This window comes from Natator depressus, chromosome 12, assembly GCF_965152275.1.
Source record: "Natator depressus isolate rNatDep1 chromosome 12, rNatDep2.hap1, whole genome shotgun sequence".
NCBI lineage: Eukaryota > Metazoa > Chordata > Testudines > Cheloniidae > Natator > Natator depressus.
This window is the reverse complement of record NC_134245.1, coordinates 40,360,271-40,376,648: the sequence shown is the minus strand read 5'-3', so window position 1 is coordinate 40,376,648 and position 16,378 is coordinate 40,360,271. Positions and strand designations below refer to the sequence as shown.

Genomic DNA, 16,378 nt, shown 5'->3' with positions numbered 1-16,378 from the left:
AAAATGGGGATAATGATACTGACCTCTATAAAGCGCTTTGAGATCTACAGATGAAAAGTACTATATAAGAGCTAGGTGGTATTATTTAACATTAGTTTTATTTCAGTTGCTTCAGATTTCTAGAATTTTGCAGATGGAAGGTGCCATATAAAGGTAATATATTTATATACATGAACACACAGATTTAAAAGACTTTATTTTGTTTCTAGGTGGAGAGTTCCAGTAAATCAACTGAACAGAGTGGTCCAGAGCCTCAAAGTGCTTTTTCAGAGTCATTTGTAGGTGAGCGAGGAAGTATCTGTCCAAGAGAGAGATGGAAATTAAGTTTTCCTGACACACTGAATTTCTACTTGTCATATGCCCTTAATTTTTTGTTCTCTCTATCAGTCTGCTAGTTTGTTCTTCTCTGAAATAGATGTATAGCTGCAAGTATATACTGAGCACTGTGGTTCTCTTTTGGGTAGAATGAGGACAGCAGCAAGCCACATTTCCTATTCCTGGCCTAGCTTGTAAAGTCTTACAGGGTGACTTTTGAACATTACATTTGATTGGTTCCAAAATTTCAGGGAATGCTCTAGGCATCAAGGGTAGAAAACTATTGCTTTTGGTGAAAATGGGACAATCAGAACAGAGAAACAAATGAGGGATATGCAGAGTCTCTGGCATCTGGTTAGCGGAGCTAGCAGCTTCAACCAGCTCTGTAATTGGCTTTGGATCAAAGAGCTGGTTGATGGCAGCCATTACCACATTCTTCCAAACAATGCCCCTCATTTTAGTTCTGCCAGTTCACTTTAAAAATGTTGACATCCTCTAAAGAGAGAGAGGAGGAGAATAAGGATGGGGAGGCACGAGAAGAATGGAGGCACACTGTGTCCTTGGCATGGTGGGAAAAAGTGTGGGAGCGCACTCAGACCTGGGAAGGGCGGGCAGACAGAGGCCCTGGCGTGGACGGGAGGGAGGAACGGGGGATTTAGCCCCTGACATGAGAGAAGTGTGGGGGGATTTCAGAGGGTCTGCAGTAGAGAAGGATGGGAAGGAGCTTGTGAGGGAGAATGCAAGGAGCTCCTAGTGCGTGCAATGAACTTGGTGTACAAAAGCAATAAAGTGTGTTACCCCTAGTAGTAAATCCATAGGTATTTATGGGAGTACTTTGGTATGCATGTGAGAAGTGTAAGTACACAGCTGTAGTCAGTCACTTCCCTCAGAGCATCTTCAATCCACTCTTTTCTCATAGTAAGGTAGATAAATATGAGGGATGAGGTTGGTACCTGAGAGAGAGATCATTTAAAGATATAAAATAGTCTTCACTGGCATGTCTCTGCCCCCTAATTATAAAACAGTGTCCTATTTTGACATCCTGGCAAGATAAGTTTAACAGCCTGCCTAGTAAAATCATATCTTCCTAGTAACTTAAAATCCCAGGTTCTGTTGCAGATTTATTAATCTCCCAGAGGAAATGGGGGAAGTCATGTCACTTGGGACTTCTAAAAGTAGTCTGGCTAATCAGCCTTTTCTAAAGCATGAAAAAATTCCCTACATTAAAAGAACATTATTAGGATTGCAAAGCTGACCACTCAACAGTTAGGAAATTCCAGAATTAAGATTGCCTGTGCATTCTTAATTTGGCCCCCTTATGTGTATGCATCATGATATGATTTTTGAATTATGTGATCACTGTCACAGTTCAAGGGCAACTGCTCCAGTATTCCTTCTTCTTGGTCTTCCAAAGGCACCCACTCGTCAGGGCATAGCTTCAAAAGGCTGGGTTTTGCATAAGCAGAATTGGGGAATTTACATTAATCTCCCCCTACATATTCCCAAAGAAAACCACTTAATACTTCTTGTTCCAGGAGTTTATTCTTGTCTGACACATTGTTCAGTCTAGTCTCTTGAACCTTCAGGGCTCACATCTGCCACATTTCCCCCCTCAAGAGGTTACACAATCCTGTCCCACAATACATAAACAATTCATTTAATACACTGGACCCAAAAGATATTTAAACTTAATTCAATAAGATCGCCCAAGGATAATGCAGGAAACTGCCATGTTTGCCACATGCTATTTTTTCTCCGACCCCCTGCCTTATTCATTGCACAGGCTGGATGGTACTCAATTAATGAGCAGCTATTAAATATTTTGTTTTACCCTCATTGTTCAATGTATGGTCGAGGCCTTTTTTACTGCATACTGTTCGAATCCTGCTGTGAAGATAGAATTAATAGCCTCATGGGCTTTTTCTCTGGTACTAATCGCTGTAGTACCTGAGTGCTTCACAAACAATAACTAGTTATTTTTCACAATACCCCTATGAAATAAGTTTTATCCCATTTTACAGATGGGGAGTTAAGGCAGAGAGAGATTAAGATCAAAAGTATGAACTAATTTTGGGTGCCCAAATTTGAGAAACAGTGATCTTTTTTCAGAGTACTTAGTATTATTTTGCACTTTATGTATTCAAGCACATCTCCCATTGCCTTCATTTGCAATAGTGTGTGCTTGGCACTTCTGAATATCAGGTCCCAGATCTCAAAGTGGGCACCCAGGAAATGAGGAACACACAGTGACCACTTCTGAAAATTTGATTTAAGGAGCCACCCTGATTTCGAGTCTCAAAGTGGTTGAATCATATGATTCCATCCTTGAAAGCTATGAAGAAAGTCAGGCCTGTCAGTGGAGGGGTCCACTCGAGGGACAAAAACTAGAGTACGGCTTGCCCTGTAATTCTGGCAGTAGCCTTTAAGTAGCCTTTAAGCCAGATACTGACAGGTAAAGTCCTCTGACTTCTGAATATTTTGGTTATTTTCAAATTTTGTCCATCAGAGAGACAAACGAGCTCTAATACTGTTAGTCAGCAAGCACTTTACAAATGAGATCATCACAACATCCCTTTGAGGTAGATGATGTTCTGTCCATTTTGTGGATGGGGGAAAATGAGGCAGGGAAGGAGATCAAGTGATTTACCCAAAGCCATAGATGGAGAGAGAGTTAGCCAGGATTAAAACTCCGGAGTTGTTGATTCCTAGTCTAGTGCTCAGCCCACAATCCTTTGACACTATTAACTTTGCTTTGTATTCCAGTCTCCGTTCTGCAGGAGCAGGCCTCGAGGCTGGGAGTACCAATGGGAATCTTGTCAGCCAATACCACTGCTACCAACATTGAACAGATTTGCAAAACTTCCATGGAGTCCAACCAAGTTGCACTGTTGAACTTGGAGCAGAGAGTAAGAGGAAAATCTTTTCTCTTATGCCCACAAAGATGAACATTGGGAGGAAAGAGGCTTTGTTAATGGTTATTTTTATCTTTACACTTTAAGCTCACTCTGCCTGGCCTCCATAAATGTATATGTAGTCCCCAAAAGATTTAAAAAAAAAAATACAAAACCAGTAATGAAACTAGATAGCTGATGGTTCATATCTGTATGTTGTAAAATCCTTAGAAATGGAGCATTCTTTTTCTAAACATGAAAGCTACTGAATTGACAGCCCTGGAAATGATGTCCTCTGTTTATCCATAGAGCTAGTACAGTGTGAGTAGTGGCTGTGCAAGCTTCTTGTATATGATTCTTCTTTAGTATGCCCCAGCCCTTCCCAAGAGGTTCATTTTATTGTGTCCATTGTTTAATTTTTAGCATCCCTGCTTGCAATTTTAGCAAATTATTGTGTTGGTTTGTGTGTGTGGACACCAGAAGCTGTACTGAGACTATTAACTCACTTCACCGAGGCCACTGAACAGCCATCAGGCCCTGGTGGTATAGGGTGACTCTTGCTTCTGATGCTTGAGTTCATGAATTCACATTGCTGCGCTGCCATCACTGGGTGAACAAAAATAGTTGGAAAGCTGTCCTGTGACAGTGATTACAGTCACTACTGACGTGGAGTGCATTTGAACTCATAACCCAAAAGTGAAAGGTTCAGTGTCTCCTCGCCAGTCAATCCCCTGAGCCATTCAGTCGCTAAAATTCAACAAATAAGGAAAAACAGGAAAATATTTTTATAATTATATGTAATATTTACTGAGGGGACTTTTTCCATTCCAGAAGAAATTGTCTTGTTTGCTTCAAACTGTCAAGGATTTGTTGGTGCACAATGCCTTCTGTCGTTTGCTCTTCTGTCAAGAACTGTGGAAAAAGCAGGTAAGACCTCTGAAGAGAAATGCTGGTTCTGCAGACTGTAGGGACAGAACGTTTAGATTATTTGAGTGGAACCCAGTAGTGTATATTAAACTCTCTTGTTATGTATCCCCTGAAAGCAAGGGGTAACGCTAAAATAGACTGCAGAAATCTAGTAATCTGATTTCCTCCTGTTAATGGCCGATAGCAGCATGCTCAGGAGCTTATTGGTCCTACTTTTTGAAGGATGGCAGCCATTTTGAATTCCCCCTGGGTGTCACCACGGCCTTTTTGGCACTTTAAAAGCATAATTCTGTCTTAATGTGAAGGAGCATTGATTTTTCCATTTAAAATATTTTAAAACTAAAATCTATTAAAGCTGTGTGAATTAATCTAAAAAGGCCATACATTCGGGGAAAGGAAGCCAATAAGGCTACCCTTCCCCCCCTAAATATTAATGGCTGTTTGATAGTGACTGCAACAGGTGAACAGGAGATGGCTTGCAAAGTAGGACAATATTTTAAAAAACTGTGAGCATTTCTAGCAGGGGAGGACAAACATTGGTAGCCTTCCTGGTAAAGAGTTTAACTAAAAGCAATAGAAAATTTTTGGTCATGCATCTTATATTCTTAATAATAGGTCTTCCTGGGTGTTTGAAAGCACTTTACTTTCATTCTGCTTCACAGTGCCTCTGAAGCATGCTGATATCTGGAATAATAAATGCTCCTTTTTCATATGCTATTGATTGTTTAATAACTATTTGTATTATAGCTAGTGTGTTATGTGGTTTCCATTTTTTTAAGCCACCTGTCTGGCTTCTGCATTCAACTCTTGCCATGAGAAAAGGGAGTATTAGCATTGGCCGACTGGCTTTTGGCATCAAAGAGTGGTAGTGAATGTAAGCTATTACCTGTCATTCTGTTTTTTATATGAATGCTAGTGTTTGTGAAAAATGCTAGATTGACAGCACTGGCGACTGAGATCTATTTTTCCACAAAAAATGTACAACACAGACAGCAGCTCTGCAAGTTTCAATCCTTCTCTGTAGGGAAGGGTAATTTACTCTTAATGTCTGTCTACCTTTGGGTTTTATATTGTCACTAGTGCTGTCAAGCGATTAAAAAAAAATTAATCACAATTAATCGCTCAATTAAACAATAATAGAATGCCATTTAAATATTTTTTGATGTTTTCTACGTTTTCAGATGTATTGATTTCAATTACAACACAGAATACAAAGTGTACAGTGCTCACTTTATTTTTTTACATGTATTTGCACTGTAAAAAACCTAAGAAATAGTATTTTTCAATTCACCTAATACAAAGTACTGTAATGCAATCTCTTTATCGTGAAAGTTGAACTTACAAATGTAGAATTATGTAAAAAAAACCAACAAAACCTGCATTCAAAAATAAAACAATATTAAAATTTTAGATCCTGCAAGTCCACTCAGTCCTACTTCTTGTTCAGCCAATTGCTCAGACAAATAAGTTTGTTTACATTTGCAGGAGATAATGCTGCCCGCTTCTTGTTTACAATGTCACCTGAAAGCAAGAACAGGCATTTTTATGGCAGTGTTGTAGCCGATGTCACAAGATATTTACGTGCCAGATGCGCTAAAGATTCATATTTCCCTTCATGCCTCAACCACCATTCCAGGGGACATGCGTCCGTGCTGATGACTGGTTCTGCTCAATAACAGTCCAAAGCAGCTTTCTTTTTTGGTGGTTTTGGTGGGTTCTGTAGTTTCCACATCAGAGTGTTGCTCTTTTAAGACTTCTGAGAGCATTTGCCACATCTCAGATTTTGGAAGGCACTTCAGATTCTTAAAACTTGGGTCGAGTGCTGTAGCTGTCAGAGGATATTGTGAAGGCCAAAACCATAACAGGGTTTAAAAAAAAGAACTAGATAAATTCATGGAGGATAGGTCCATCAATGGCTATTAGCCAGGAAGGGCAGGAATGGTGTCCCTAGCCTCTGTTTGAGTGACTGGGGATGAATCACTTGATGATTACCTGTTCTGTTCATTCCCTCTGGGGCACCTGGCACTGGCCACTGTCGGAAGACAGGATACTGGGCTAGATGGATCTTTGGTCTGACCCACTAGGGCTGTTCTTATGTTCTATCTTTAGAAATCTCACATTGGTACCTTCTTTGTGTTTTGTCATTTCTGCAATGAAATTGTTCTTAAAATGAACATGTGCTGAGTTGTCATCTGAGACTGCAATAACATGAAATATATGGCAGAATGCGGGTAAAACAGAGCCGAGGACATACAATTCTCCCTCAAGGCGTTCAATCACAAATTTAATTAACGCTTTTTTTTTAACGAGTGTCATTAGCATGGAAGCTACATGGAAGCATGTAGCATAACAGCTACAAAAGTGCCATACAAATGCCTGTTCTCACTTTCTGGTGACATTGTAAAGAAGAAGCGGGCAGCATTGTCTCCTGTAAATGTAAACAAACTTGTTTGTCTTAGCAATTGGCTGAACAAAAAGTAGGACTGAGTGGACTTGTAGGCTCTGAAGCTTTACATTGTTTTGTTTTTGAGTGCAGTTATGTAACAACAAAAATTCTACATTTGTAAGTGTCAATTTCATGACAAAGAGATTGCACTGCAGTACTTGCATGAGGTGAATTGAAAAATAGTATTTCCTTTGTTTAATTTTTACAGTATAAATATTTATAATAAAAAATAATATACACTTTGATTTAAATTATAACACAGAATATAATATATATGAAAAATGTAGAAAAACATCCAAAATATTTAATAAATTTCAATTGGTATTCTATTGTTTAACAGTTTGATTTAAAACAGCGATTAATGGCGATTAATTTTTTTGAGTTAATTGCGTGAGTTAACTGCGATTAATTGACAGACCTAGTTATTACCAATCCATTGAGGTGTCCATTGTCCCTTTAGAACGTAATCAGGATTATTCCAGGGATGTAAAGTGACCTGAATGATTTATCATTCTTAATAAACATTTCAAAAGTGGGTAGGAGAGAATAGGTCTACAGTAACTTTTTTTTTATTGGTATTTTATATATTACTGTTATGATGAGCTCAGATTTTTTCACACCCTTAATCTGACTGACAGTTTTTAATTTTCTTTTAATGTTTGCCACTGGAAAGTTTGCTCTTGTAAATGTTACCCACTATCATCTGACTGTAGCATTATTCCTCTTAGAATCCTCCCGTGTTGGAAGTTGTGTGGCACCTGCACAGAGGCAACATTGTTAGCTTGGGAGAGCTGCTGGAGAGGTAAGCAGAGGTTTATACGTTTGCAGATGTCTTTAGTCTCTCAAAACATACAGAAACCTTATCTGGGATTAGTTGTTAATGTCTTTGCCTAAAATTTGCTTCAGAAGTTCTTGGCCATTAAAAGATAAAATTGGTCTAGAACAGGGATCTTACTGTGCATAAGCTGCACACTTCTGTCTTTACAAGGCAGAGTATTACAACAGAGTTATACCTTAGAGAATAAATTTACCTCTACACTATAAATTGATATAGGACAGAAACCTTGATGATAGACTGAAGTTAGAAGTTAAGATGTACTGGAATGATTGTGCTTTCTGATAGACTTTCCATAGGTCCCATTTTAGGAATCATGTAGCAAAAACTTTATCATCCTGAGAATTTACAGATTCAGTTCCTGTAGCAGTCATGTGATTGAAACCCTGCGCAGCATTTTGCAAGCGTGTGCCACAGTGTTCTAATAAGTAAAATCAAGCAATCCTTCAGAGGATTCTCTCGTGCTATGTGCGGAGGTTGGAGATTTCTTGGCTCCCCTGATAATGATATTGCTTTCTTTTTCTGTTACTGATACTGGGTGGGATAATTGCATGCGCTGCCTATTTTAATTAGTTGAACTTTGAAAAACCAACCATGTGACCTGAAGAAATCATCCACAGGATGTTAGGTAGTTCCTTCGAGACAAAAGAGCTTTTTTCTTACTGTTCTTTATGGATATATTTTTATGGTGGAAATAAAGAATTAATTTAACATGAGATTTCAAGATCGGTTCTCTTTCTGTGGGCACATTCATTCTGAAATATTTTATAAAGGAAATAGAGCTTTCAGTTGGCACAACTTTAAGAAATAAATACCAGACATGGAGTCAAGGCGTGGAAGCATCTGTCCTCTCCTGAATGTGAGTGAATGTTAGTTGGAGGAAAAATAAATATCACAATAAAGAGTGAAACAAATCAAACCTGCATTTGTTGTCTTCTCAGCAATTCAGACACCCCTGCTGTGGTGGAGTGGCTATGCAGCAGCCTTTGTCTGCTGTGTAAGCAGACAGACAGTTCTTCCCTGGATGTGGAGCTTTCTGGGCACATACTCTCAGGTAACACTTTGAGTTTAGGCATTTAACACAGTGTGGTCTTAAGTACTTAAACTTTAGAATCTACAACAGATATCATTCAACTTAGAACTTTAGGTATATGAAAACACAGTCTTCAGCTTGTATTCTTTTGTTATCTGTTTTGATGAAGAGGGCTACATTTCTATACTGATAAGGGAATTTAAGAAAGTGAATTCTTTGACTGTTAACCTGGAACCATAATTTTCTTTCTTTATTCCTTCATAACTTTGTTTTAATAATTAAGAGAGTGTCCATTCCACTACTGGCCATGATATCATTAGAGTTGTGGTGGCTAAAATCTCCTGTTCCTCTTTCTTCTATCCTGTCCCCACTATTCCATTTGTCTTTCATCGCTTCTAGCATGTAGTTTTGCAAATAAATGTTTTATATTCTGTTACATTACATGTTAGTGACCTGAAGTTCATTTTTTTGACCAGCAAAGGGTTGTGGTGGTAGAGGTGTGTCACCAGCACTCATTTCCTGCATCCTGATCATGTCACCTCCATATAGTACCCATCATCCATTTGGCTATTTAAAAAAAAAACAAAAACAAAAACAAAAAAAAACCCCTAATACTAACCAGGATTCCATTTTATGTTTTCTCCTCTGCCCACCTTTTTGTCTAATTTTGTGCTTCTCTCCTAGTTCAGAAAAAGCTGATAGCTTGTTCATTTGACTGAGGAGTACCAGTGAAATCTTTTGACCAGTGCACTTGGTCAGGTACTGCCAGGCAAACTGAGTTATCTGGTTGAAATTTCTGCATTTTCATTGTTCAAATACATGCATTCTTGAAAATTCAACATTCAGTCTGAGATTTTTGTCTGCACTGAGTGAATCTCTTCTAATAGTGGTGTGGGTTAATCCTCTTCCACAGATCTCCTCAGGCACAGTGGGATTTTTCTTCTGAGGAGGCTCACCTAGAGTGTAAAACTCTGAAGAGCCAATTATCTCTTCATGCATTTGAATCTGTAGCATAAGGAAAAGATAAATCACTTTGTAAAATTATTTTGTATAAAATGTGTAACAAACAACATATTGGCAGTCTGTTGTATTGATTGCATGACTCTGGAATATGAGAGTCAATGAACTGCCTATATATCTAAGTTCTTATATGGCCACAATCATTGAGGTATCTGAGCACCTCTGTGATATGTGATGCCTTTGGTCCTCCTGTATATGAAATAATTTTACCTCTAAGGAGATAGCAAGGTTGCCCAACACTAGGCTAAGTTCGCTGTGTAACAAATGAAACTTTACCAGCAGTAGCCCTTCTGGGAGACTGGATGTGTTCTTTCATTGTAGGTAAAAGAGAAGGCTGAAACAGTTGTTTGTTCTTGATTTTGCAGACTTTATGATTGTGTTTCTTCAGAATGGATTTCAGCAAACTTCAGATCCAGAAAAGAAGGTGGAATTCCAGAAAATCCCCCATGTAAGGGCAAAATGGTACTATTTATGCTTTTTTTTTCTTTTTGTAAGCACCATTGATATACATGGTGATCTATAGCACACAGAATAAGACACAATCCGTGCTGGAAATTGCCTACAATTTAACATAGACAGGACAATAAGTCAGGAGAGCAATCGGAGAGGTAAACGGTGAGGAGACCAATGCAGAGGTGATTCTTTGAGAGTTTATCAAGGACCTTCCTGAACTAATTTATGAAACTGGCTTTATTTCAAAATCAGTATGCTTTGTAAAAGTGATTTTTTTGGAATGATGAATTGTCACAGTAACTCTTTTCAGGGTCACCATTTTTTTTTTCTACATACAGATTTTGCTTAATTGCTCTGCTTCCTTTCCAATGCGCAATGCGAAATACTGTGAAGTAGTAGGAAAAAAAACTGGGAAATTCTATATATTGTGTTTATACTACAAATAGTTGTATGTTAACAGTTAATCTTTAAATTAGGAATTTTAGGATAATTTAATTTTTGAGCCAATATACTTTCTCTGAACATACTTACAGCCTCCTTAAATGCTAAATGGTCTTAATTTGTTTATTTTAAATAGATCTGTTATGCTGTACTGCAAAAAATGTTGACATGTAAGTATTAATTATTTATAATTTGGGGCTTTGTGCAATTTACTAGGAATGTACTTTGCTAGACATACTTCCATTCTTTCCTGGGAGATTTCCAAGGGCATTAAGGAGCTATTTACTAGTGATGGATTTCCTCTGTTGTGTTGCATCATGTACATCACTAGTCATTTAAGATAACTCTGATGCACTTTCTCCCATGAGCTTCCTCTTGCATTGCGGATAACCCCTTGTTCTTTTATACTAGCTCTCTCTGACTAAGAACTTTGAATTTGCATGTTTTATGCAAGTGTCTTGGTGCTAAATCATTGTGACACCATAACACAGCATTTTAAACTAGCAGAATAACTTTTTGTAAAATTTGAAATATCTTTATATAGTGATGTGTTTAATGAGAATGAGCCAAGAATGAAACTTTGTAATTTAAACTGCATGTGTAATCTTCAAATCCCTGAATTTTCCCATGAAATCGATCTTGTGTTGGGCAGTCCTGATGATGATGCTGAGTGGGCAAGAATAGTAATGCCTGGATTTTCATCACAAATCACAATGCAAAAAAGACCAAACAGAAGTCAAAGCTTTTCTGATCAGCAGCAGATGATCTTCCTCACCTGTTGCTGTGCTGTCCACGCAGCTCTCTCTCTGCAGGGTGAGCACTCAGTCATTGCCACTGATGCTTTATAGACCAGTATATTGCCCTAATCCTCACATGTGGCTGTCATGCTGTTGACCACTTGTTCCTCTGGTTTCTCAATGGCAATATAATACAGCCCGGAACTGTATATAAACTGCAGGATGTTCCACAAAAGGGAAATAATAAGGGCCTTAATACTAATTCTTAAATTTAGCTTGTTTAATTTACATCTGTGACACTGCTTGGCTCTTTACACTTCAGTAACTAATCAACTGCCTTAAAGCAGATTTAGATATTTTATATAAAATAACTTAATGATTTAACAAAGACCTTGGTCTGGGGGAGAAGTGTCAGCGTGAGAGAAGCAGTGGGAGCATTATACTTTATATTAGGTATACAGTGATAGTGAGCTCCTGTGTCTGAAGATCAGAGTGGTTTTTCTCCTCTTCCCTCCCCTAGTCTCCTCTATTTAACATTAATGTATTCCCCTTTAGGAAGGGAGAGAATAAAGAGAGAAAATAGCAGGGTCTGGCAGATAAGGAACAAGTATGGGGCATTTGTGCATCTCCTGCATCCGAGTACATTTCCTTTTAAAAGTGGGTCACAAGAGAGAACCCCCAGTCTTAATCAAAGGGCTCTTTCCTTAAAGCTCAAGAGTTCTTTGATTTCCCTTCAGTAATTTTGAGACTTTCGAAGATGTGATGGAGCAAGAAACGGAAAAGCTGTTCTGTCTATCGCATTCACTAGAACAGTGGTTTTAAATCTTTTTCCATTTATGGACCCCCTAGAAAATTTCAGATGGAGGTGTGGACCTCTTTGGAGATCTTAGACATAGCCTACGGACCCCCAGGGGTCTGCCGACCAAAGGTTGTAAACCACTGCGCTAGAGTAAAAGATCAGCATTTAGTCTGGTCAATGAGAACTGTAACTTGATGGGCCAAGACAGTACTGGGTGTGAGTTGCCAGTGCACTTCGTTGTCTTTGTCAACAATTAATGCAGTAGGCCTAGTCTTCATTTGAGTGTTACTTAGGGCTTGGCTACACTTACGAGTTACAGCACAATAAAGGAGCCCCAGGTGCCCTAGCTCACTACCCGTCCACACTGGCAAGGCACGTAGAGTGCTCTGTCTCCGCAGCTACAGCGCTGCTGGTACTCCACCTTGGCGAGTGGAATAATGTTTGCTGCGCCCCCGCTGGAACACCGTGGTACCAGTGTGGATGCCCTGGTCCTATAGTGCGCTCTGATCGGTCTCCAGAAGTGTCCCACAAAGCCTGTGCTAGCCACTCTGGTCATCACTTTGAACTCTACTGCCCTGCCCTCAGGTGACCAACCATCAGACCCGCCCTTTAAATTCTCTGGGAATTTTGAAAATCCCCTTCCTGTTTGCTCAGCCAGGTGTGGAGTGCTCTCGGTGAATCTTTCCAGGTGACCATGCCTCCACGTGCCAGGCGATCTCCAGTATGGAGCAATGGCAAGGGGCTGGACCTCATCAGTGTTTGGGGGGAGGAAGCTGTCCAGTCCCAGCTGCGCTCCAGCCACAGGAATTACAGCCACAGGATGTCTTCAGGCAGATATCAAGGGCCATGGTGGAAAGGGGATGCACTGCAGTGCAGGGTTAAAGTGAAGGAGTTGTGGAATGCCTACCACAAAGCCCGAGAGACAAACAGCCTCTCCAGTGCTGCCCCTGCGACCTGCCGTTTTTACAAAGAGCTGGATGCAATACTTGGGGGCGACCCCACCTCCATGCCGAGTACCACCATGGACACCTGAGAGGCCAGTGCAACAATGCGGCAGGAGGAGGAGGAGCAGCAGCAAAGCGGGAGCGAGGGTGCCTGGAATCCGTAGATGCGTGCAGCCAGGAGCTGTTCTCAAGCCAGGAGGAAGGTAGCCAGTCGCAGCGGCCGGTGCTTGGGGAGGGACAAACACCAGAGGAGGTTCCCGGTAAGCGGCTTTTATTTTGGGAAGCCTGTACCAAATAACTTCCTCTTGGGACGAGGAGGGTTAGGGCCGCATGCATGCCTAGATGCAGAATAGGGCGTCGATGTGCTCTCTCACATTGTGGTAATTGGCCTCGGTAATCTCTTCAAAGGTCTCAGCCAGAACTTGGGCAATATGCTTGCGCAGGTTTTTCGGGAAAGCCACTGTTGTCCTCGTCCCAGTAAAGCTAACTTGTCCGCGTCACTGTGCCGTGAGGGGCGGGGAGACCATTGCTGCACACAGGCACGCTGCATATGGGCCAGAGCGGAAGCCGCATTGCAGTAGAAGACCCTCCCTTGCTTCCCTGGTCACCTTCAGCAGCGAGATATCTCCCAGGATGAACTCCTGTGGAAAATGTGGGGACAGTGTTCAGTACAGGGGCCCCCTGCCACTGTTGGCTCTCCCCAAGGCACAGAAACCCAGAGGACAGTACAGCCGTGAAACAATCAGTCACTCTTGATCCTGTCTTACTCACCATTTTGGGGCTCCCGTGCTTTATGTGCGCTCGCTTTGGCACAGGCAAATTATGCTATTGTGTAGACTGTGCTTGCCCTTGACTACGGGGGAATCATTGCTCTGTCTGGTGTGAACAATGCTGCCTCTGTTAAGTGTTGCATTTTACCTTTACAGATGTAACTTTGAGATCTCAGCCGTCCGTGTTATCAACGGCCGAGAGGCTGCAAAGAATCAGGAAGAGGTCACATAGAAGCAAAGAGGACATGCTGCATGATTTCATGCAGCATTCAACTAATGAAAATAAAAAAGTGCAGGAGTGGCGGGAGAGTGAAAGGAGGGTCTGCCAGCAGAATGCGGATCGCTGGCACCAAAGTACAGAGCGGCTGATAAGCATCATGGAGCGCCAAGCGGACTCGATCCAGGCGCTTGTAGTCAGGCAGGCGGAGCACTACTGTGCCCCCGCGTGTGCTCCCCTTCCCCCCACAGCCCTTGTCCCAAAACTCTTCTACCACCATGTCGCCTCCAAACCACTTTCCCCAACATCCGAGTTCTTACCGCTACCCATTGCCTCCAACACCTGTAGCTTTACCACCCAGCCCTGAAAACTACGACCCTTACCCACTGTACTCAACCCCCATCACCATGCAGTGTAGCTATCCTGAAGTGCAGCATGCATTGCTCAGCACTCCAGATGGGACATATACAAATCTGTGATTGTACTGTTCCCCACCCCCTTGCCCTTTGTGTTTCACAAGCAGTTGTGTTGTGTTTCTTTTCAATAAATTGATTTTTTGGCTTTGAAAACATTCTTTATTATTGCATAACGTAAAAGAAACCTTAGCCCAGGAAAGCAACAGGCACTGCAAGTCAGTGTTTCATACGTAGCAAACACAGATTCCTACTGCACTTCACTCCCGTGCAGGGCACCACATCAGACATTACTGTTGGCTTTCAGCCTCAAATTGCTCCTTCAAGCCATCCCTAATCCTTGCAGCCCCGCGCTGGGCCTCTCTAATAGCCCTGCTCTCTGGCTGTTCAAATTCAGCCTCCAGGTGTTGAACCTCCAAGTTCCATGCGTGAGTGAATCTTTCACCCTTCCCTTAACAATTGTTATGGAGGGTACAACACGCGGATAAAACCACGGGGATGCTGTTATTGGCCAGGTCCAGCTTCCTACACAGAGAGCGCCAGCGACCCTTTAAACAGCCAAAAGCACACTCCACACATTCTGCACCGGCTCAGCCTGTTGTTGAACCTCTCCTTGCTGCTGTCAAGGCTCCCTGTGTAGGGTTTCATGAGCCACGGCATCAAAGGGTAAGCGGGGTCTCCAAGGATCACAGTGGGCATTTCGACTTCCCCTACGTTGAACTGCTGGTCTGGAGAAAAAAGTCCCAGCTTGCAGCTTCCTGAACAGGCCAGTGTTACAAAAGATGAGTGCATCATGCACCTTTCTGGGCCAGCCTGTGTTAATGTCAATGAAATGCCCACGATGATCCACAAGTGCCTGGAGAACCATAGAGAAATAGCCTTTCCGATTAATATACTTGGAGGCTAGGTGGGCTGGTGCAGAATTGGAATATGCTTCCCATCTATCGCCCCTCCGCAGTTAGGGAAACCCATTTGTGCAGAGCCAGACACAATGTCATGCACGTTACCCAGAGTCACTGTTCTTCTGAGCAGGATGTGATTAATGGCCCTGCAAACTTGCATCAACACAATTCCAACAGTTGACTTCCCCACTCCAAACTGGTTAGCGACCGATCGGTAGCTGTTTGGAGTTGCCCCTGTCAGGGCAGCTCTCAATCTCGTGTCCTTGCGCCGCAGGATGGGGGCGAGCTCCTCACACAGTCCCATGAAAGTGGCTTTTCTCATCCAAAAGTTCTGCAGTCACTGCTCGTCATCCCAGACTTGCATGACGATGTGATCCCACCACTCAGTGCTTGTTTCCCAAGCCCAAAAGCGGCATTCCATGGTGGTGAGCATGTCCGTGAATGCCACAAGCAAACTCATGTAGTTTACATTACTCGAATCGATATTGTCGTCGGAGTCCTCACTGTCACTTTGGATCTTAAGGAATAACTCGACTGCCAAATGTGATGTGCTGGCGAGACTCGTCAGCATACTCCTCAGCAGTTCGGGCTCCGTTCCTGCAGATTGAAAGGGAAGACAGAGCGCACAGTACAAAAACCATTGAAAGATGGCACCAAATGTGGACGGAAGCAAAGGGAATGCTGGGATGTGAACTGATGCATCACGGGGCGTTGGGACAGGACCCAGAGTGCCCCGCACTCTCTGCCCCCTTCCCACAAGCCACAGCTCCAGAATGGGAAGAGGTGCTCTGTGGGATAGCTGCCCACAATGCACTGCTCCCAGTGCCACTGCAAGTGCTGCAAATGTGGCCACGCCAGTGTGCTTGCAGCTGTCAGTGTGGACAGACTGCTGTGCTTTTCCTACTGTGCTGTATGAAGGCAGGTTTAACTCACGGCGCTCTACATCTGCAAGTGTAGCCATGCTCTGAGTAGATATAACATGGGAAAACCCCAGAGTTGGGACTGACGGGGGGAATTAACAAGCAGAATTCTGCTTTATCAGGAGGAGAATCAGTCATCCACTAAAGAATAAGTGAATATATGATCTTCTAGCATAAACTACCTTCCTCCATGCAGAATCCTATTGTCTTTAGTGGGACTCCAAACAGGTGCAAGGATCTTCACTAGCACATCAAACTTCAGAATCTAGGGCCCTAGGGTTTGGAAATTAAATTTTCATTTATGTATATCTTTAA

General features: G+C 41.9%; 1 protein-coding gene across 1 annotated transcript in view; it reads left to right on the top strand.

Annotated features, from left to right (window-relative positions):
• The window catches only part of FANCA (FA complementation group A), a 68,520-nt gene that overhangs the window by 3,682 nt on the left and 48,460 nt on the right, over positions 1–16,378 (top strand). Inside the window, exons 3-9 of the mRNA XM_074968920.1 lie at positions 210–282; positions 3,079–3,221; positions 4,038–4,133; positions 7,308–7,381; positions 8,356–8,468; positions 9,833–9,915; positions 10,498–10,531. Coding sequence (XP_074825021.1) covers positions 210–282; positions 3,079–3,221; positions 4,038–4,133; positions 7,308–7,381; positions 8,356–8,468; positions 9,833–9,915; positions 10,498–10,531 — 616 coding nt within the window. The remainder of the gene's footprint in view (positions 1–209; positions 283–3,078; positions 3,222–4,037; positions 4,134–7,307; positions 7,382–8,355; positions 8,469–9,832; positions 9,916–10,497; positions 10,532–16,378) is intronic.